We start from the raw sequence: 23482 nt of genomic DNA, 5'->3' as shown, positions 1-23482 counted from the left end.
ATGTGAATCGGGCCTTAGCATGTTATCAATTAGCTATTGCTTAACATGTCTAAGAAGCTGCTGGATATTGCACAATTTTTGTATTCTAAAAGTAGCGTTTCAAGGACTATAACACATGCTATTTCACATATTAATTCACAAGCATCTCTTTTATATCACTGGCATCAGATTGTGGACACGCCATACTACTAAACTGGTTTGTCTTAGAACCACCTTTAGGCCGGGGCCCCACAAGACGGAAACGCCATAATTTGCCCGTGGCGGAAACACAGCAGGAGAAATCTTGGCATTTAACAGTAGGTGCAAAGTGGATGGGATACTAGTGAATCCCATGCCCACCTTGAGCTTAAAATGCAAACTTCTTGGATTTTCTGTTTAAGGCTGGTTACTGGGCCATAAAAAGCTGCAGAGCCTGCACTTCAGGGAAGATTCTGGGAGGAGAGGAAGTGGCTGGGTCTGTCTTGACACCAAGTGCCTTTTGTTATGGTACAATGGGTTTTTTTTTGGTTGATTTGTGTGGCTGGTATTAAGCCACATGTACAGTTAGTATTTTCTGTTTAGTTTGTGCTCAGACGAGCAGGATTTTGTTTGATGTTATTTTGCCTGAAGTTAAGGCTGTATTTTATTATGCTCATTTTATTTAAGCTCATTCAGAAATCGATCAGCGTAGGAGAAGGGGATGGAAATAACAGGAAATATGACCGTTTTTATTTAATATAAATCATATATTATATATAAATTATATTATTATTACCTGCATTATTGATTTAGTTAACATTACAGATTAGTTCTGCTTTATATATTACTGCCTTATGGAGTAAGAGCTTGGTTATAGTATACACAGTACTCTTATCCTAGAGATCCTTGCACATGTTTATGATGGCTTATTCACATGATCAGTGTTTGGTCAGTGATTTGCGCTATTGATTGTGAGCCAAAACCAGGAGTAGAGAATCCATACAGATAACAGATAGTGGAAAGATTTGCACCTATTCTGTGTTTTCAACCTGCTTTTACAATCGCTAATGCAAATCAGTGACCAAACACTGCCTGTGTGAATTAGGCCTTACCTTGTATTTACTTCCAGCCATCCATGAACTTTATTCTTGGTTTTTGGTTTGCAATGGATTGAATGGATTGTGGTTTCACAATGTGGAGAATTTTTATCGACACATGATCTCTTTCTTTGAGAATTGCCCTGTAATACATTAGTATTTTCAATATACTGTTTGGCACATGAAGGGACATTCGGCCGTGGGAACGCCCGTCTTGTTAACTTGTTGTCTTAATTCTATTTGTTCTTGGTCAATATAGTCCAAGAACACGCGTAGAGAACAATACTTCATGAACTACTTTCCTGTCCGCCTGACTCGTGTGGACACTGCCTAGAAAACACACAGACCCCATTATAGTCTATGGGGTCCGCGTGCTTTCATTGCTCACCGCTTGTCAATGCGTTTGGTATTCCGTTCGGAGGGTCCCCAAGCAGACTCCCTGAACAGAATACCGAACCGGGGATTACATCTTTCTGGATAAAATAATACAGTACTGAGTAATAGTTACAAAAGATTCTAAACAACATAAAAACAATAAAAAATAGTAACAAACGATATTGTTATTCTACATATTTATTTATTTATACATTATTAGCAAAATCTTTATGATCAAAGTTACATTATAAAGTAAGTATAAAATTAGGAATCAACTAGCTGCAAAGAAGATTGTTCAGCTAAGTATAAATATATTCTGGATCCTATGTATAGTGAACCTGTGCTTGCAAATACATCAACAGCATGGTGGTCTCAGTTTTTGGAAGAGGAAAAAAGCAGCAGACTGAACCTGTAAAGAACTTCAACCAACCTAGTGCACGTAGCTAGGATAGGCCATCACTTGATGATCAGTAGGGACCCCAAATACTTAAAAGTGAAAATTAAGGGTCCATCATGGTGACTTTGTGCTATGGTTCTTGCAAGAGTGTTTACCTACATATCATCGGTCCTGGCTACCTGTTTTTGTTGTTTGTTCCATCCTGCAATTTTCACACTGGCCGCTAAGTCTAATACTAGATTCAAATATTTGCCAAATTTTTTTTTTTTTTTTTTTAAATGTAGATTGTGAGCCCCACATAGAGCTCACAATGTACATTTTTCCCTATCAGTATGTCTTTGGAATATGGGATGGAATATTTGCCAATTCTGTAGGGGTTTTCTTTGCAGCAGCCAGCTCATTTATATTACAGAAAAGACAAAGTATTACAAGAGATGATAAAGCCTGCCTAGATAACATCACATAACACCCATCATTGCATTGCATAACACCCGTATTTACATGCAACTTTGATACAGCATGAAAAAGGACAGAAAGATGTCTGAGTCATCTTCATGTGTTTAATGTTCTTGCACAAATAGGTTGTTTTTTTTTTTTTTAATACTAACTTTTTCTCTTTCTTGCTGGAAAAATGCCATGTCTAGATGCTACACCCTTTCTTCACAGTGGCTTTTTTTCTGTTCCTTCCTGGTATATGGTTGGCCTTTAGAAATGTTTGCAAATAGCAGTGTGCTCTCTACTATAGAATTCTCTATCAGAAGAAGATGATTGGAAAAAAAACAAAACAAAAAAAAAACTCCTGTTAAAAGATGCTTGGAAAAAATGCCTGAATTTCATTGTGGGTTTTTTTTGTACCCCCAAAAACATGTGCAATAAGTCTCAGGCTGAATCCCCACATTGAGGAAACGCAGCTTTTTTTGTTGCAGATTTTGCTGTCATTTATGGAGTCAATGTCAAGAATGGTTATGGAAGGAATGGGAAATTTATATGAAGAACTTATATTTCTGCTCCTGGCTTTGACTAAAAAAACACAGTAGGAGTGCATTCACACTAAGTATACACTCATCCCATTCTGAGCGTAAAACACGTTCAGAATGAGCGCGTACAAAGCAGATCCCATTCATTTCTATGGGAGCCGGCATACGTGCGCTCCCCATAGAAATGAATGGGATGCTTTATTCCCTATTGCTTTCAATGTGATAAGCTGATCAGCAGAAGCACCTAGAGTCAGACCACCACTGACCTCATGTTGATGGCCCAATCTAGCAATAGCCTATAATATTGTAAACTGTGAAAACCTCTAAGTCGTGACTATATAATGACCAGCTCCATTATTATAGATATGACATATAAACTTTTTAGTGTAAATAATAGCAGTGTGTGTCTAATATATCAAAAAATGTAAAATCGTTTTATCTTAGACATTAGGGGAGGTCAATCCTTCTACACCAGGTTTCGGGCACTGATGTATGATATTGTGATATTTTCTGGCTTGAGTTATAATGGAAAACTATTACGGTTATTAACTGCTGTATTTCTCCATTCTGGTACAGGGACATGGGGCAATTTTATGAAAAGGATAGAGGTGTTCCCTTTCCGCTCGAGGCACAGAACAAGGGATTTGGTGCGCAATTGGTGCAAGACAGGGCAATGCTCCAAATGTGTTCCACTTTATCACCCACTATGCCGAAAAAACTGGTGTAGAGGAGTTGATAAATTCCCCCCACTATGTCAACTTTTACTAATCCTTATCAGTTACTGTACATAATGATAGCTAATAGCAGCGCAAAAACGCACAGTCCAAATATCATTGACATTGAGCCCTTATCTTGTTTTTTGACAACACGGGTTTTTGTTGGCTTTAGAATTCGGTTCCATGTCGTCATTATTTGTTCTCTCGCCATTGGCCATTTTCCTGGACCTGTCAAGCGAAACTGCGCTGGTGTGCAGGGACCAAACAAGAGTTTGAGCGCTAGAACTGGGTCCGACATGAAAACCCCCAAAATATTGGGCTTGCAGCCTATGTCTGTTGTCAGTTCATCCAAGTATTCAATGTAATCCAATTGTATGGTTGTTTCTCTTCTTTGGCCAAACCTGTGTAAGAAAGAAAAAAAAATAGTTAAGAAAATATAATGGTAAGTGAATATTTGGCAATGATGTAGTTATGGTTATGCCATACCTTAGAGCTGGATCACATCTGTCATCACATGTGATCCTCTGAATTCTCAAATAATATGCTGTAATAGTTACATATTGTAATGTATTATAACTAGAACTATCAAACACACTATTTGCCTATTAGGCCATGCCTCAGGTAATAGAAGACCCAGAGACATTGGGTCTGCTTGGAAGACCCAGGGACATTGTTAGGCCTCCAACTAGCATGGAAATCCCTCAACAAACTGTGATAGTGTCACCGTAGACCAAGAGAAACCTTCACTCTTTCTAACCATTTAGATGCTGTGATCAGCATTTATTGCAGCATCCAAGGGATTAATCTGCAGGAATCTGAGTTATTTCTAATTCTGACAGTAAGAGTCAGACAGTATTATACAGCCTGCACCTGACAGCGACTGAGCTGATACAGTGCCTGTTCCGGCACCATTGTTGCACCTTGTTAGGATGCATGAATGTAGAAACTGCATAGTTCCTGTAGCATTCTATAACACCACATGGTGGAAAGGAACTCCTAAAACAAATTCAGTACACTAACTATCACAACACTCTAGAAAAACCCATTAGGAATTCCAATGCGCAACGCAACCACTGAGTGGACACACAGATACCTATTAGACAGATTCCTGTAAAAGAGAATGACAAAATCCTATTGTTTTGAAAAAATGGTTATCTGACCATGTCTACCCTGTTTCCCTGAAAATAAGACACCCCCCTACACCTCCTGGACCACCTACAACCGGCAGTCATGCTGGTGCTCCATTAAGGAAGCGCCGGCATGACTGCCGATTGTCCCCCGCTCCAGCCGCTGCATAAGACATCCCCCGAAAATAAGACAGGTCATATATTTCAGAAGCGAATTTAATATAAGACACTGTCTTATTTTCAGGGAAACAGGGTAGCCAGGAGGAAAGTAAAGAAGGGCATATTTATATAAATGCAAGTTCATGTAATCTGCTATACTGATGCGACAATTACATTCAGTGAAGACTATTGGCAACTTGACTTTAGGACAGACCATCAGTGGGGATCAGGCACAGTTGTCCCAGATCCAGTGTCTGTACGCGCTGCTGTGACTGATTCTGATAAAGTATAAATACATTACCTTTTTATGGCTATTTCCCTTTTCTTTTCAATGTCCTTCTTGATAACATCTGGAGGTGGTAAAGTACATAAACCTGGAAAGTAACATACAATCTCATAAACTGTTTGCCTTAGTCATAATACTATAAATGTATGTCTGCTTCTGTATGTGCATCATGATACCATTGTAAATGCAGGCTGCTCCGGCTCATCCACCATAACAGTATTATTATTAGAGATGAGCGAATAAACACTGACAAAGTGGAATTCGATTCTGAATTTCAGGAAATATTTGATTCACATCGAATCCGGATTTCGTCACGCTTCATGGTTACAAATCGTATATTTTCCTTAAATGACTGCTGCACATGTTATGACAGGGGCCAAGGAACTCTGGGAAAGTGGGATCACCCAGAAAGCCATGCGTACAGCCAATCAGCAGCCAGCCCTAGGATCAATTTATTGAGAAGACTGTACAATTGCAAGGATGCTTTAGTACCCTGACACTCTCTACTTTGGTTTTGGGCATGACATAAAACAGGTTCTGGTATGCTGTGACACATTTGCCCACAGATGTTTCAACTAGGCCTGTAGATCCTGCACACTCATAGATTGCCAAAGCTGGTGACCCATCTGGTCCTATAAATGCTCCTTTGGCAATGCGGTAAATATGGTGACCTGACAGGGCAAAGACATGTTGCCAAGGCATGTCTTACCAAGAGATACACTACCCAAAAGTAGCCTCTTGTATCCTTTTTATAAGACAGCAGGGGAAGCACTTTTATGCTATCTTGTGACAAAACCCAGTGTCCAATCAGAACACACCTTTAACCATTTACATATCTGTCTAAGACATAACTGAATTATATCTGGATTTTGCAGCAATCCAACATTTGTATCTGGCAATCTGATGAACCTTTGGACCTAGTGAATACATTAGAAAAATCCACGTTTTTCTGAAAAAGTACAGATCGTAAAATGTACAATTCTGTAAAGTTACACATATTTTTGCATAGAGCATATACACTAAGAGATCAAAAGTATCCGGACTCCTGGCTGAAAATGACTTACAAGTTGGGGGTGCCCTCCATCGGTAATGCTGGAGTTCAATATGGTGTTGGCCCACCCTTAGCCTTGACCACAGCTTCCACTCTCGCAGGGATACGTTCAATCAGGTGCTGGAAGGTTTCTTGGGGAATGGCAGCCCATTCTTCATGGAGTGCTGCACTGAGGAGAGGTATCAATGTAGGTTGGTGAGGCCTGGCACAAAGTCTGCGTTCCAAAACATCCCAAAGGTGTTCTATAGGATTCTAGTCAGGACTGTGTGCAGGCCAGTCCATTACAGAGATGTTATTGTCGTGTAACCACTCTGCCACAGGCCGTGCAGTATGAACAGGTGCTCGATTGTGTTGAAAGATGCAATCGCCATCCCCGAATTGCTCTTCAACAGTGGGAAGCAAGAAGGTGTTTAAAACATCAATGTAGGCCTGTGCTGTGATAGTGCCACGCAAAACAACAAGGGGTGCAAACCTCCTCCATTACCGATGGAGGGCGCCACAAACTTGTAAGTCATTTTCAGCCAGGTGTCTGGATACTTTTGATCACATAGTGTTATCTTGATAAACTTTCACATTAAATTATTGAAATACTATCATACTAAATCTACAGGTAACCCTGCTCGCTTACCTTTGAAAACTCTGGTCACCCAGCGAGCTTGAATTTCTGAAGAAGCCATAATAGGACCCAGAGGTTGTACGAGTCCTATTACACCTAGTGTGGGCTTTTCCAGGTTTTCTGGAAATATGTTTCTATATAAACTTGTTTTATTGTTCTCAACCTTAATAACGGACTCATCCAAAAAGGGAAAGGAAAAGCGATATCCCGTAGCAAAAATGACAACATCAATGTTTTCCTCAGTAGTTCCATCATCAAACTTCACAGATGTTTCTGTAAATTCTGTAACATTTGGTTTTACTACCACATATCCACAGGTGATACGACTTGGAAGTTCATCATTGAATAAAGGTTCTTTAAATTGGGTGCTATCAAAACAATGGACAGAATATTAGTCAATAGACATAGTAGTTGTAAAGGCTCCACTTGTGCACATTATGGTCCATTAAAATTAACTGAAAAATTTGCTGCCCTTTTCCCTGTTCCCCGACTTCAACCCAGGGGCGCACCGCTAATAAGGCGAGGTGAGGCAGAGGGCTGGCTTAGACCTCTGCCACAGTGGGGCATAATAGAGGTTGTAGGGGCGCTGGCCTTAAAGGTTTTTTTTTTTTTTTTTTTTTTTTACAGTCTATATATGCTGTTCAAAAGTAGAACTCCGAGGCCTTGAGAATAAAGTGTAGGAAGTTTCACCCATTAAAGAGGACCTTTCACCATTGGGGGCACATGCGGTTTAATACACCACTAGAAAGCCAATAGTGCGCTGAAGTCAGCGCACTATCGGCTTTCCTGTTCTGTGCCCCCAGAGAATAGTTATCGGTGCCGGTACCGTAGCTCTTCACCATAAGTAGGGCATTTCTGACAGTCAGTCAGGAACACCCTTCCTCACAGCAGTGCCTATAGTTCTGTACTGTGACAGCGGTGAGGAACGCTTCCTCCCTATCCTCACAGTACTCGTTCATAGACGAGTACTGGATGGGCGTTCCTCACCGCTCATCGTCATCGCTGGGCGGTAATCAACACCCCCTCTCACAGTACAGCGCTATAGACACTACTGTGAGGAAGGACATTCCGGACTGTCAGAAACACCCTTCTGACAATGAAGAGCTACAGTACCAGCACCGATAGCTCTTCACCCGGGGCACAGAACGGGAAAGTCAATTTGAATTCATCGCAGTGTCGGCTTTCTAGCGGTTTATCCCAAGTTCACCATCTCCTACAAAGCCTGATTGACTGACAACCACAATACACTGATTTTTGGTCAACATGCTGCACAAGAAATTAAATAAAAAGTGATTTAAAAAGGTGTATATCCCCCAGAATGGTAGTAATAAAAAAAAAGTACAGATAGATAGATAGATAGATAGATAGATAGATAGATAGATAGATAGATTCTACCTGTCTTGAGGCTGAAGTCCATAGTTTGCATGGTTAAACCACTCGTTCATTTTTTTTTCTGTTAGCCAAATAACAATTGGTGTCGGAAGAGTATTCCTCAGCCAGTTCTGAAATCGAGTGTCAAAGCAGATGTCCCAAGGATAACCTTGCTCAAATACACGACTCATAACCCACGATCCTCTCCTGGTGCTAAGAAATACCTACATAACAAATCATACACAAGATATAACTAGAATGCTGAAATATGGATGTGACAATCCTATAAGGGTCACAATCTACAAGCAGTGTAACTGGTAGTAGCAGTAAGATTGTTACTCTTAAAGCAATATAGTTCAGACAATACATATAAATGTTATATAAGGGTGCATTCACACTACGGAACGCCAGCGTGTATCACAGCCGTACACGCCGGCGTTACAGCAGGGCTGCCGGACACTTCCCATTCATTTCTATGGGAGCCGGCATGCGAGCGCTCCCCATAGAAATGAAAAAAGGAAAAATGGAAAAAAGCAGTCCATTCATTTCTATGGGGAGCGCTCGCATGCCGGCTCCCATAGAAATGAATGGGAAGTGTCCGGCAGCCCTGCTGTAACGCTGGCGTGTGCGGCTGTGATACACGCTGGCGTTCCGTAGTGTGAATGCACCCTAAGGCGATAAAGAGACTCTTGACTGCTATAACCCCAATGTGGGGTTTGGCATTTTATGAATTGTGAATGGGTCATCAGTATTAAAAATCGATTTGGGACCAGAAACCCCTTTAACCATCCATGTCATACCTGAGCTGCTGTGCGGCTGAGTTCTACTGCGATATCAGCTCCTGAATTCCCCATACCAACAATCACAACGCGCTTTCCTTTAAATGCTTTAGCGTTTTTGTATTCTCGACTATGAAAGTATTGTCCTTGAAATGTGTTTATGCCTTCAGAAAAATAAAAGGAATGATTATTGAAGTCTTGCTTAAAAATCTGGTATCCACAGTAGCTAAGACCAGGTCCCCACGTTGCAAAAATGGCATGGCTTGGCCACAGCAGAAATGCCGCAGCTTTTTACAAGACCTGCAAAGTGGATGGGATACTGGCTAATCCCATCTACACATTGCAGAAAAATATCCGCTGTGGAAAAATTGCAATTTTGAAAACTGTCATGTTTTTGAAAATCACAGCATGAAAATTATACCTACGGAAATGCTGGCATTTTCTTTATAGGTATAGGGACAGAAAGTCCGCAGAGGAAAACACTACAGGATGTGAAAAACGTTCCGAAAAAAACTGTGATGAGTTGCCGATTGCTACATGAGCCCTTAGCCTTAATATTACCAAACAATGAAATATTCTGGATTGTGGAACAGTCACAAAAAAAACATTTACTCATATAAAACACTCCAACCTTACAATATCCATCTAGTACTTTGATCTAACATTTAAAGAGTTGGTTCATCTCAAGGATCCTGTCTACACTGGTAGCTTATGTAAATTAAAGACTTTTCCTAAATATATTGCTTTAGAAATGCTGCTTTGTTTGCCTGCTATGTGAACTTATTCCTCCCATTGTTTACACAGCGTTGCTATAACCACAGACCTGTGAGTTAGGACAAGTGACGTCACTCACTCAGTACCAGCAGGACAAACAGCGCAGCTAATTGAAGTTTGCTGATAAAGGCTCAACAGCGTTGTTTACTATTAGTCTGTTATCTCTCTATGTAAACACACATAACCCTGAGTCCATTCTGTACAAGCATGTGCATATTATCTGATCTGCAGAAGTATTGTGATACTGCAGTGTCCCATTCAATGAAGGGTGGGAGGGAGAAATACAGAAAATGATAAGAAGAGGTGGGAAAACCCCATTAATCAATTTTCCCAGATGTCCCATTATTTTATAGGTCTGTGGTAGAACGAGTCCTGAATCCCAGAAATGTGCAGCTACTGTACCTTTGCAACTATTTTTGTATTATATAAAAATACCATGCTTGTATACTTCGGTATAAATTATCCTACAATTTTCTGTACACAGCTCCTACGCTGACCTATGTGAGTACTTGGTTAAAGACAACAAACAAGCTCTGTAGAGTGTATAAGTTGTTTCTCACCTGGAAAGGATTCTAGTGGATAATATGGCTCTGAATGGTGGCCACTGCAAACCATAACAGCATCATATGTGGTCGTCTCTTGCTTGCCATTCTTCTCTGTAGTAACTTCCCACTGTCCTGTGCTTGAAAAACTGGGATGTTTTTTCACGCTGCGCACAACTGTCTAATGAAAAGTTACAGAAAGGTTTTAGAAACAGCACAGAGTGAACAAAAAATACAAGTGGTCAAAAATGTTCCTATTTAATGGGTCATCATGTCTATGAACTGCATAACTAAGATTGCTCTATCTAATACAGAATTTATCAAAGGAGGTCAAGAGAAAGAAACCGAAGAGATCAGAGTTTTGGTTGTTTTTTTAAATTTTTATAACAAGTCATTTTTATATTTAATGCATCATGGGTCAAATTATTGTGCGTTACTCTTTAAGGCCGGTTGTAGACGACCACGCTGCAACCGGCCTGCCATGAACTGCACAAGGCTGCACATGGGGACACCAGGATGTACGCGTGTGCTGTCCGTGCACGGGCTGTGCTTCCATGGCTCAGTTCATTAAATGAATAAGAGACCCCAGAAGAACAGGCCACAATATAGGCCCGGAATAGGACCTGCCCTATCTAATGTGGCTCAGACTGCTAGCCCGCACACGGAACCATGAAAATCATGGTTGAGTGTACGGACCCATAGAAAAGAATGGGTCAGTGTGCTATCTGTGAAATACACAGATAGCACACTGACCCAGACCATGGTCATCTGCAAGGGCTCTAAGGCTGGGTATCCATGTGGGGTAAATGCCGTGGTGGCATCGCCATGGAAAAAAATGCGGCGAATCCATAATTTTCCCGCAGCACATTTTTGCTACGGCCCACTATGTGAGGTCTTACCCTAAAAGTTATCGTATCTGAGATTTTCACATTAAGCTAAAATTTTTACTGTGTTTCTGCACTGTGTAAGCGGACAATTTCTTGTGACCGGCGGACATGCGCAGTCGTCTTTGCCTAGGCCCAGAAGTTTGAAGCCGTAAGAAGACATGTGAAGAGGATGCTCCTGAAGAAGATGGAAGCGGCGCTGGAGAGTTCTCTCACAGCATTGGGGACGCCCCCAGTGCTGTTTGAGCGCTGGACCCCGCCCCCAGTGCTGCGAGAGAACTAATTTGCATACCAACGAAAAACGAGATTTATACCGAAAGGAGGGGTGGAGAAGACATCTAAAGGTAGGAGAAGAATAGCCTTTCTTAAGGCTATTCCTACGTGTTAGTCACAAAAAAATTGAGTTTTAATGATAGGATCCCTTTAATAATTTGACCACATTTACTTTCTTGTCACTTTCAAATTGGCAAGCAATGAGAAAAGTCACAAACGTTAACACAATTTTATTAGTTGGGTAATAGATGTGGGTTATGGAACCCCTATGGAAGCTTCTAGAGGAGAAGATCTGTCATATAGCCAATGCTCTATATAAGATATGACTTAACATCTGTAAAGTATAATTATTAGCACTTTTGCCACTTTTCACCTGAAACTGGATATATTTCAATAGGCCAAACCTCTCTGCATATTTCTTGTAATACTCCAACATCTTGGAGTTGTGAAGAAAGTTTGGGAAGTTTTCTGGGAAGGGAAAGTCGCTGTAACACATCATTTCTTTACTGGTGTTAGTGACCACTGATTCATAGATGCTGGCTCTGCCGCTCTCCACCTCCGCCTGAAGGGAAACATAAAATAATGAATTATTAAATATGTAAAGTACATGACATGATAATACTATGAATATTGTTATGGTAAGCCATAGATCGGATATTAAAGAAGAACTCCACCAATGCACTACGCTTTGCTCCCCATTCTCTAACCCCATTGCTATACATTTCCTTGAAGTGGCTGTCTGCTCTTAAAATTTTTATTTTTTTATTCTTTTGTAAGGCTTGCACAATTCTTTTAATCTGGCATTTTAATGATTGATGCTTCATTTTTGTGATATTGAGCTTCACATTGACTTCATAGACTTACTTTAGATGTTAAGGATAAAACGATGGCTACTGGCAGTGGCTACTAGAAAGAACTTAAGCGCTTACTGCATACCTTTATTCATTGCATTTAAAGCGTACCTCTTGCTATAAAACAAAAAACCTTAATAGTTCCAAGTTAAATATAAAAAACGTTAAAAAAAAATTCTTAAAGAAATATGTTTTTGTCTCCACTGTTTAGGCAGAGGTACTTTCTACATATTAGTCTATGAAGAGGGGAGGGGTAGAATAAGACTGCTTCAAAAGACACTTAAATAATTGCTGCTGCTGCACTCTGCTACTCTGTACTCTTTTAACGCTAATAGGTTGCAGATAAGAGGCTGCTAGTACACAGAACGAAGCAATAAATCAATTAACTAGCCGGTGGCAGCTTCTTGCTCTACCCCTCCCTTCTCCATTGAGCTCTATGTGTAAAGCTGAATATGGAGATAATTTAAACAAGCAGTGAGATTGAAGATAGGGAGCAGGAGAACAGTTTAATAAGTGGAGAAAGAAACAGATCTCCTTAATAAGATACAGTATATTGCAGCCTAAGGCCTCATTCATATCTGCGTTGTTAATCTGTTCTGGGTGTCCATATGGGGAAGCCCCCGAACAGACTATCGAATGCATTGGCAAGCGGTGTGCAGTGAAAGCACACAGACCCCATAGAATATAATGGGGTCCGTGTGCTTTCTGCACTGTCATGATCTACTTTACTGTCTGCATGAGTCGTGCGGAGACCATGCGGAATGTCCATTGCACACCGCTTGTCAATGCGTTCGGTAGTCTGTTCAGGGGGGTCACCATGCGGACTCCCCCGAACGGATCACCAACGCAGATGTGAACGAGGCCTTAGGTTGAGGTCACAGTAGCACTGGGTCACTGTTCAGGGACTCCGTCCCCATTGCATTTAAAATACACGGAGAGAAAAGTCTTGCCAGCAGGAATTTTCTCTCTGCCAATTTTGGGCGGAACTCAGGTGACCCAATTATAGTCTTAGGGTCCTCTGGTCATTCCTGGCTTCAGTGTCATGTGGATGGTTGTACTTAAAGGGGTATTCCCATGTACATAATCATATCTATATTTGTAGATATAGATATGACAGTCTTTTATCTTGATCTATTGCCATGGATACTGTTAGGATCACATCTTCCATCTTGTATTCTGTCAGCCATCTTGTAACCTTTTTTTTATATAAACTTTATAAGAATGTCTGTTTAGAGTCTAAGAGACCCCTTTAGGGGATAAGGCGTGTGGAATGTTGATGGTTGGGTTATAAATCCTTATCTGTTTGTGGTAAAGGTCTCATCTTTGAGGGTGCGTGTAGAAACAGGTTCTATAACCTGTTGATCGGCAGACCAGCATGTGATCATTATCTCTCTTGCTGTGATATATACATCTAGAATTAGTGTAAGATGTTGGTTTACACATAAATATTTTAGATTCTTCTTTATGTCATGAGAAAGGTCATCCCAGTTTGGAAAGTAATAATGAGATGCAGATTACATTAGGCCGTATCCAATAGGCATGTGCCACAGCTTATGTTATAACCAATCATGTCATTGGAACCTGCTTTTGTCTGTATAAATACTACCTCTCTGTAACAATAAATCAGAACTCACTTGATACACTATCAGCTGTGTGTGTGTGTGTGTGTGTGTGTGTGTGTGTGTGTGTGTGTGGCTTCTCCAGGCTAAAGGATGGGTGAGCTCATCCAGGCCTGTTATTTAATTTGGAGCTCTGCAACATACTATATTATGAGGACCCCTTGATGTCCGTAACAATACGACCACTAATGCAGAAACTTTCTATGGTCTGGGACTTGTCAGGAACCCAGCTATGATTTTCTTATTGTAGCTGGGTTATCAGGCAGAGACACTACATGTATGAGAAGATATCCCGGCCACAATAAGGAAATCATGGCTGATTTTCTAACCTTAGAAAGTTTCTGCATTGGTGGTCCTATCCATGACAACCAATCAAGATAACAAACTGTCACGACTAAGAAAGTTAGAGAAAATCTTTAAAACTCTGCAGAATTTTTAATTACTTATATTTGCAAAAATGTTGAACTTTTAATTATCTAAAAATAATTATGTAGATGGAAATACCCCTTTAATTTTGGATCTGGACCTAAAAGGGACATGAAGACAAAAGTGTCTATTCACCTCAAGACAAATCAACATTCTAATCCAGCTTTTGCTTGCAGAAATCATGCTAGCGTGCCAATGCGGACTGAAGGATCTTTTACACCTAGCTATAGCTTTATGGTGTGGCAGATACAGTAACCAGTAGCAATATTATCTACATAAGAGATATCTGAAGGGTGTCTTATGGATGATGACGATCTGCTGTTGTCACCTTTGAACTTGCTATACAACACAGTAACATCCCCATCGATAGCTTATTATGAAGGAAAACCTTTAGATATCTTGAATTTAAAGAAAGTTCCCTTTAAGAAGAAGATCAACATTAGGAAATAAGAAAAGGAGATTAACAGTAATTATAGCTCATCCTAATAAATATGCATTAATATCCTGCCATTACTAACCTTCCCATTAAATTAGCAATTGACTTAATCTCTAAATTATACCACCCATGACACCGCTCTTATGCCTATATACACTGCATATGTATCAGAAACTCATAATGATCTATAGCTAAAGTTTCTGTATATCAACATGCAAAATAATAAGGGCGGACATGCTGACTTTGCAGTTGCAGAGAGACCTTGAGGACAAGGGAACCAGTTGTCACTTGTGTGAGACTACTGTTCTCAATATACTGCTAAAAGTTCTCACAGCTCACTCAATATAGACCCCATTATAGTCTATGAAGTTTGTGTGCTTTCACTGCACAGCGCTTGCAGTTGCATTGGTTATTCCGTTCGGGGGGGTCTTCATGTGGACTCCCCTGGAAAGAATACAAACTCAGATGTGAACAAGGCCTTAGCCCTTTCTCCAGGACTTCTCAAGTGTGTTTGCATAACTAATTTAATGCACTGCTCAGGTGTATAATTAGCTAATGGGCAGAGACAGACGCCCAATAATGTTCCGCTCCTAATCACTATTGTTACAACAGGGGGAGCAAAAGTTGAAAATGCATCCAAGCCCTGAGGACTGAAGTGTCATAATATGTTCCTCTGCCCTAGTTTTAGGAGATCAGTACTATTAAAGACATTAGATAACTGAAGGGACTGAAATTTGGCACAATGTGTACCTACTTTATTGGAAATTAGAACATGATGCACTGTAAACTGGTGTAAACTGGTACTTACTGTGAACCTCCAGAGTCCACCAATATCGTCACTCCTTTCATAGCATGTTGGCTCCAGCCCTTCATCCAAGCAGCATTTAATGGACGTTAGCCCACTGTTTCCGGCTCCAATGATGGCTACTCTCATGTTGATATATATCTATGAATTATAAATTAAATATATATTATCTGTACATCACATCTATATACAGTATATATATTGTAGAGATCAGCACAATGGGGGGGCTGGCAATGGCAGTTCACAATGTTAGCAGGTTTCGAACTCCAAGAATGCTTTATTCCAGTGGTTCTTAACCAGGGTTCGATCGAAGCCTAGGCCCTATGCACGGTTCATTTTGTGTACCAGTAAAAAAACATATACCTATGTCATGAATTTGGAAATAAATCATATTTGATTTATCACTAAAGAAGGGTTCAGTGAATGTGCAAATGAAACTGGTGGGTTCAATACCTCAAACAAGGTGAAGAACCACTGCTAACTAAACATCAGGTTAATTCACTAACCTAATGCAGGCCTAATACCTGGCACCAAACCCTATAGAGGACTGACCGTAACCACAACAGGGGTGCTCTCTCCATTAGGCTGCAAGCTTGTCAGTCATTTTCAGGCCTCCTTCCCCAGTAATGACTATCAGGAAGCCACATCTGAGAACACCTGAGATCAGGGAAAAAATCCAGTAGTGGACTAAGGGTGTGGATTGGAAAACTCCTAATTCCAAACTGTCCTCCAGTCCAGGAAATCCTGCCCATGTAACTTATATAAAGAGCCCTAGCAAACTATGTTCTGCTAAAGCCACATGTATCCTTCTGGATGTCCGCTACCATGCCTGACTGAGGAAACCAGATGAGATATACACTCCATACACCACTTTATCATACACTTTACCACTATCTATATATATATATATATATATATATATATATATATATATATATATATATATATATTATTGCATAATATTATTAAAGGATTAGTTTAATAATACTAATATATATATTATTTAATTTCAGGACTTATAGACTGTCCAATACTCTAAAACAAGGGCGGATTGGCAATGTATGTATCTGGAAAAATCCCGGTGGGCTGACTTGAATATGGGGACTTGGGCTGGCAAGGTACCTGCCTTGAGACCCCTTACCCCAACTAAGGGAAAGATTGGCAACATATGTCAAATTCCTGGTGGGCCAACTGGAATATGGGCCAGCAAACTACCTGCCTTGAGGCCCTTTACCCGTCTACTGTTGAAGAGTATAGCTTGGCAGCCACTGCTCTACAACTTTGGAGTGGAGGCTGCCGGGAATTTTTGTTGGATGAACCTTGTGAAATTCGTCATGCAAAGTTCACCCAGCAATTTCATTGAGGACTGAATGGAGGCCCAGGGGAGGTGATTAAACATAATAAACAGTGTTGTTCACCTCTCCTCTTTGGACCTTTTCTGGTCATAGAGCCATCACGTTTGATATCAGAAACTGATGATGACACAAAATGACGCCATTGGTCTAACCAGAAGAAGCCAAAAGACTTGTGCTTGAGCCCAGGAGAGGTGAGTAACACTGTTTATCATACTTAATCACTTTCCCTGGGCCTCCGCTCATTATATTTCGGGGTCTAAAGAGACCCTGGAGTAAAATAATGGATCGTGGGTGGTGAATCCCCAAAATTTTCAGATCTTCTGAACTGGAAATTTTTGAAAAACTCGTAAAGAAAATTTTATGTTCCACTATTACATATTATAGTGTGTGGAGGGGCCATCATAAGGCATTATAGTGTAATGAGGGGCCTCTATGAAACATTATAGTGTGGAGGGACCATTATAGGTTATTATAGTGTGTAGAGGGGCCACCATGGGACATTATACTGTGTGAGGGCCACTATGGGACATTATACTGTGTGAGGGCCACTATGGCACATTATACTGTGTGAGGGCCACTATGGCACATTATACTGTGTGAGGGCCACTATGGGACATTACACTGTATGGAGGAGCCCAGCTCTGGAGGAGGTGGGGTAGGTTTACTATTAAGAAAAATAACACATACTCAGCTGTCCAGTGTCTGAATCCACAGCACGCTCAGTTGTGCACTGTACTTCATTCCCCCTACAACCCATGTGTTTGTTGAGGCCAATTAATGTCCTCACTGGTGAGGGACCAGTGATACCACTCACATGTCACCCGACCCTCTCCAGTGACCACTGAGGATGCCGATTGACCTCAGTGGTCATGTGGGGTGCATAGGTTCCAAAGCACGGTGTGCACCAAACCAGCTGCAGCAGTGGACACCAATTGCGCCAGGGAGTATATTTTTATTTGTTTTATGTTACACCTGCCTCGAGCCCTTCCACAGCTTGTCCGAATCCTGAGAGCTTCTACACTGAGGAGTCAGTGCACTGTGATTTTGATGGCGGCTGATGCTGCACCTACAGTTTAATGGCCACCCTGACCCCACTGTCTTTAATTTTACTTATATAAGACTGTTGCCTTTACATATAAAGCAGTTAGCAGTCCTATGTAAGTTACAGTTTCGGTCTAACATGATAACTTGCATAGGTCTGCTGCCTCTCCCTCCATGTAAAGCAGTTCAGTGCAATGAGCCTGCCTATAAAATGAGGCCACTTCAGCATTTTTTTCTCCAAGGCCACTTTTTGGTCCTAATCCAGGGGTGGATTACATAAACCATAAATCATAAAATCATAATATCATCATCATAAAATAGGGGTGCTCTATAACATGAGGTAGGCCCTCATCCAGTTCTGCAGACCTTTATAAACATCTCTGCAGCTATACAGATATTGGAAAGGTGCAGGATGGGAGAGGTGACTGACATCTCATAGAGAAGATGTCTTGTTACCATCACTGCCTCCCTGATGACATAAGCAAGGAGTTAAGAGATAAGATAAGATATTCCTTTAATAGTCCCACAATGGGGAAATTTCAGTGATACAGTTTCATAGATGGTACAGTAGTATATAACAAGAGAGAAACACATAGAAGCTCATGGCAGATAGAGAAATCCTAGGAATCATAGCAACTAAAAAAGAAAGAAACACAGACATACTGCAGGATCATTTAGTTCTTTGTGCAGATTGATGTTAATAATAATAATTATAATAATAATAATAATACAGCCGACTTGGTTGTAGGACACGAGGAGGGGGGTCACAGCATGTGGATATAACAAGCAGAAATTTTTTGCAGAGGTGGGGGACATAAGCAGCTATCATGATAACATGTGGCAGTTCCTTTGGTAGGTGGTGAGATCTCCTGCTCACAGCTGATAGTTCGGTATCTTGCATCAGCACTATTGTCCTTTTAACCACAAAAAAATGCCCCAAATGTCCTTCATCACAAGCCCTCCTCCTCCTCCTTACCACAGTGTTCCACTGCCCCAAGGAAGTCAGAGACCATACAGGTATACATGGTGCTGCTCTCTTGCCAAGCTTCCATAACTCCTGGGGTAGGTGGGTGATGGTAGGTTCCCAGGCTGTAACAGAGTCCCACGTGTCCACAGTAATAGAAAGAAATACCAGTCAGCTGTAGCATCTTCACACATCAGCAATTGACACCAGAAATCATCTCCTTGAACGAAGAAGTCCGCATTTCCATGTAGGTTTCTCTTCCATGCCGCATGTTGAGCCATGCTGTCCTAGCTGGGGGGATGGTAACAGGCACATGTGGAAACCAGCTGAACCAGGTCTTGAGTCCATGCTTTACAATGGAAACAAAAGGAACAAAAAACTCCACAGGGTCTTCCATTCGATTTATAGTTGCTAAATTCATAGTGCTAGATTGCTTGGTTACCAGATTCTTGAAGATATAGAGAAAAAGAGTGAAAAAGGAAAGAAAAAGTTTGCTCCCAGCTTGGAGCACTGCATCAAAGGCAGCCAGCCTCTCAGGGGGGCGGCGCCATATATGTATAAGATGTAGTAGAGGGTAAGGCCATCATGATTGTTCCTTTAGGGCTCCCTCTCTGGACACATTCCCTTGCAAATTCACCTCTGCTAGATATGTGACATATATGAGGCTAACAGGACAAGAAATATCAGTTTATCTTAGAAGCTCAGCATATCTTAATTAAAATGATGGATGTAACAACTTCCATAAACACCAGGGCCAGATTTATATCTCAGGAGCCTGCAGGCCCAAACTGTCTGAAACCTTAAGTGGTTATGCCATAGACAACATTTCTCCTTGGTCTATAAATTGCTGATCAATGAGGTCTAAACTTTAAAACCCCCACCAATCCTAAGAATGGGGAGGGGGTTTCTCCCATTGAGAATGCAGCTAAACTAATTTTGATATTTCTGCTCTATCCTGTGGCCTAACCCCGTATGCGTTCGATATTGGTGCCCACCTTTACCTTTGCTGAATTTTGGATAAGAAATCCAATTACTCATGAAACAAATTCCATAGAATATCACCATGTTAACAAAACCTATGGCAGATTGCAATTCACATAAGAACCAGTGGGTGGCCACACATAGACACATGTACGATAGACATCTCATAGCAGAATATCACTAATAAAGCTAGTTATCTCACGTCACATACGTTGAGATCTGTTGAGCCAAGAGGTCACATCTGTATACATAATATATATTATTCTGCTCATGTGAAAACCAGAAGACAAGCCTTTAAGGAGGAAAACATATTTACCCACTGAAAATGTCTAAGTGTCAGGACCCTGTAATTCTATAAAAATTTCAGCCTAAGGTCCCAAATGGCGAAACACTGAACAAAAATGCTACAGAAAAATACACGGCTGAAAAAAACTGGACTGCACTGGATTTTTGCAGAATGTTCCCCTGCTGACTTTCATCCCCTATTATACCTGCATGGAAAACACCAGCATTTTTGAAAACACAGCTTTTCTGCTGAAGATTTTTTTCTGCAATGTTTGAATGGGATTAGCCAGAATTGTATTCACTTTACTGTCACTATAAAATGAAGTATTTGTTGTCAGTGCTTACACTGCGTTTTTGCAACATGGGATTTCAGCCTAAGGGTCCATTCACACGGAGGAAAATAGTGAGGAATGAAAAATGTTGCTAAATTTAATTTATTTTCTTTTAGTGGTGTCTGTCTTCAATGGCTGCCTTTGATACGACCTTGCAGGAACTTTCTATGGGACTTGCAGAAATGAAGATTTTCTTTGTGTGTTTTTTTTAAAGCCAAAACCAGGACTGGATTGAGCAGAAGGTAGACATATAAGAACTATATATCTCCCACTCCTCTCGGAGCCATTCTTGACTTTGGCTTAAAAAAATGCAACAAAATCTGCAACAAAAAAAGCTGAGTTTCTGCAACATGGGGCCTCAGCCTTAAGATTATTGAAATCCTTGAGCAGTGTCAAAGAACTCTATGAAGCCCATTTGTTCTGTAAACTGATCTCAGTCTAATATTACAGATTTCACTAATTTAATTGCATCACAATTATCAAAGATCATTGTAACTCTGGACCAGAGGGTTTTTTTTCTATATAAAAAGATATTGGCAAAAGTATTGGCACCCCTGCAATTCTGTAAGATAATACTCATGTACTTCCAGAAAATGATTGCAATCACAAATTCTTTGGTATTATTATCTTCATTTAATTTGTCTTCCATGGAAAACCACAAAAAGAATTGTCAAAAAGCCAGATTGGATATAATTCCACAGCAAACATAAAAAAGGGGGTGGACAAAAGTATTGGCACTGTTTGAAAAATCATGTGATGCTTCTCTAATTTGTATAATTAACAGCACCTGTTACTTACCTGAGGCACCTAACAGGTGGTGGCAATAACTAAATCACACTTGCAGCCAGTTGAAATGGATTAAAGTTGACTCAACCTCTGTCCTGTGTCCTTGTGTGTACCACATTGAGCATGGAGAAAAGAAAGAAGACCAAAGAACTGTCTGAGGACTTGAGGAGCAAAATTGTGAGGAAGCATGAGCAATCTCAAGGCTACAAGTCCATCTCCAAAGACCTGAATGTTCCTGTGTCTACCATGCGCAGTGTCATCAAGAAGTGTAAAGCCCATGGCTCTGTGGCTAACCTCCCTAGATGTGGACGGAAAAGAAAAATTGACGAGAGATTTCAACGCAAAATTGTACGGATGGTGGATAAAGGACCTCGACTAACATCCAAACAAGTTCAAGCTGCCCTGCAGTCCGAAGGTACAACAGTGTCAACCCGTACTATCCGTCGGCGTCTGAATGAAAAGGGACTGTATGGTAGGAGACCCAGGAAGACCCCACTTCTTACCCAGAGACATAAAAAAGCCAGGCTGGAGTTTGCCAAAACTTACCTGAGAAAGCCAAAAAACGTTTTGGAAGAATGTTCTCTGGTCAGATGAGACAAAAGTAGGAAGAGGCATCAACATAGATTTTACAGGAAAAAAAAGAGGCCTTCAAAGAAAAGAACACGGTCCCTACAGTCAAACATGGCGGAGGTTCCCTGATGTTTTGGGGTTGCTTTGCTGCCTCTGGCACTGGACTGCTTGACCGTGTGCATGGCATTATGAAGTCTGAAGACTACCAACACATTGTGAAGCATAATGTAGGGCCCAGTGTGAGAAAGCCGGGTCTCCCTCAGAGGTCAGGGGTCTTCCAGCAGGACAATGACCCAAAACACACTTCAAAAAGCACTAGAAAATGGTTTGAGAGAAAGCACCGGAGACTTCTACAGTGGCCAGCAATGAGTCCAGCCCTGAATCCCATAGAACACCTGTGGGGGAGAGATCTCTTGATGGCAGTTTGGAGAAGGCCCCCTTCACATCTCAGGGACCTGGAGCAGTTTGCCAAAGAAGAATGGTCTAAAATTCCAGCAGAGCCTTGTAAGAAACTCATTGCTGGTTACCGGAAGCGGTTGTGCGTAGTTATTGTGTCTAAAGGTTGTACTACCAAGTATTAGGCTGAGGGGGCAAATACTTTTGTCTGGTCCATTTTTGGAGTTTTGTGTAAAATGATCAATGATTTGACTTTTTTTTCATTCTCTTTTGTGTTTTTTCATTACAAGCAAAATAAATGAAGATATTAATACCAAAGAGTTTGTGCTTGCAATCATTTTCTGGAAGAAACTGAGTATCTGACAGAACTGCAGGGGCGCCAATACTTTTGGCCAACACTGTGTGTGTGTGTGTGTATATATATATATATATATATATATATATACACATATATATATTATTATTATTACTGATATATGAATCTTCTGATATACCATTGCAAATAATATCACTACTACCCCTATCTGGAGTATGAGAGTAATGGAAACAGACTAGACGATTTTTTTCAATTTCAACACTTTCTTTGATACGCATTTTGCAAGCGACGCCCTATTTTATGGCAGACATAGTCTGTTGTCAGTATCCTATTTGCAGACTACAGACTGTATGGGGGGTCTATAGCATAGTTTTGGAAATTTGGGGAAAATGTAACATTCCTCTGGATGCCAGTGTCTGTAATATAAATATATCAACAAGCGGATTCGTACACAATTCTATGATATTTTATATCATTCCAATCTACAATTACAAAGTTATAATATTATAGCACTGTTCATTAATATTTTATTAAAATTCAATATCAAACCTACAATTATACAATTTTACTGATATACAGAGCATTTTTTTTTAAAAGGCCTATCACTATTTATCATATATTCATATATTTCTAAAAATGAAATATAAAAAATAGATAATTCTTTAAATACAACCCTAACCTTCTATGAATCTATGACAATAAGAATACTGGATTTTACTTACTGTATATTGTGCCAGATGTCTCCTTTCTGCAGATGTCGCTGTCACTGAGATGGACTGGAAGTTTCTTCTTTAGCGTCTGAGGTTTTATTATGCTCCTCCCAAGCAGGCAGCAAACCCACAGAAAGTCCTTGGGGCTGGGTGTGACAAAAGTGACAATAGCTTACAACATCGTATGTTTTTGCTACATTTGGTAACCTGTAGTTAGAAGCAGCATC

The 23482-nt window shown here is 40.5% G+C and overlaps 1 protein-coding gene across 1 annotated transcript; it reads right to left on the bottom strand.

The window, feature by feature from the left end:
* Nucleotides 1-3578: 3578 nt before the first annotated feature.
* On the bottom strand, nt 3579-23326 carry LOC142217858 (dimethylaniline monooxygenase [N-oxide-forming] 2-like). The gene is made up of 9 exons (XM_075286179.1): nt 23268-23326; nt 15523-15660; nt 11756-11944; nt 10244-10406; nt 8931-9073; nt 8155-8354; nt 6772-7127; nt 5108-5180; nt 3579-3921 (listed from the first exon to the last, which is right to left on the bottom strand). Exons 2-9 carry the CDS (start codon nt 15646-15648, stop codon nt 3579-3581), a joined length of 1593 nt encoding a protein of 530 aa, XP_075142280.1. The 5' UTR covers nt 15649-15660; nt 23268-23326.
* Between the last annotated feature and the right edge of the window lie 156 nt (nt 23327-23482).

This window comes from Leptodactylus fuscus, chromosome 9 (assembly GCF_031893055.1).
Source record: "Leptodactylus fuscus isolate aLepFus1 chromosome 9, aLepFus1.hap2, whole genome shotgun sequence".
Taxonomy (NCBI): Eukaryota; Metazoa; Chordata; class Amphibia; order Anura; family Leptodactylidae; genus Leptodactylus; species Leptodactylus fuscus.
This window is presented reverse-complemented; position numbering and strand designations above follow the sequence as displayed.

Coding starts and splice junctions, on each gene's coding strand:
- LOC142217858 (XM_075286179.1), bottom strand. CDS start 15,648: ATGAGAGTAGCCATCATTGGAGCCGGAAACAGTGGGCTAACGTCCATT. Junction 7,128..8,154: donor GGACTTCAGCCTCAAGACAG/GTAGAATCTATC, acceptor TTGTTTTGATAG/CACCCAATTTAAAGAACCTT. Junction 5,181..6,771: donor GGTGACCAGAGTTTTCAAAG/GTAAGCGAGCAG, acceptor GTTACTTTCCAG/GTTTATGTACTTTACCACCT.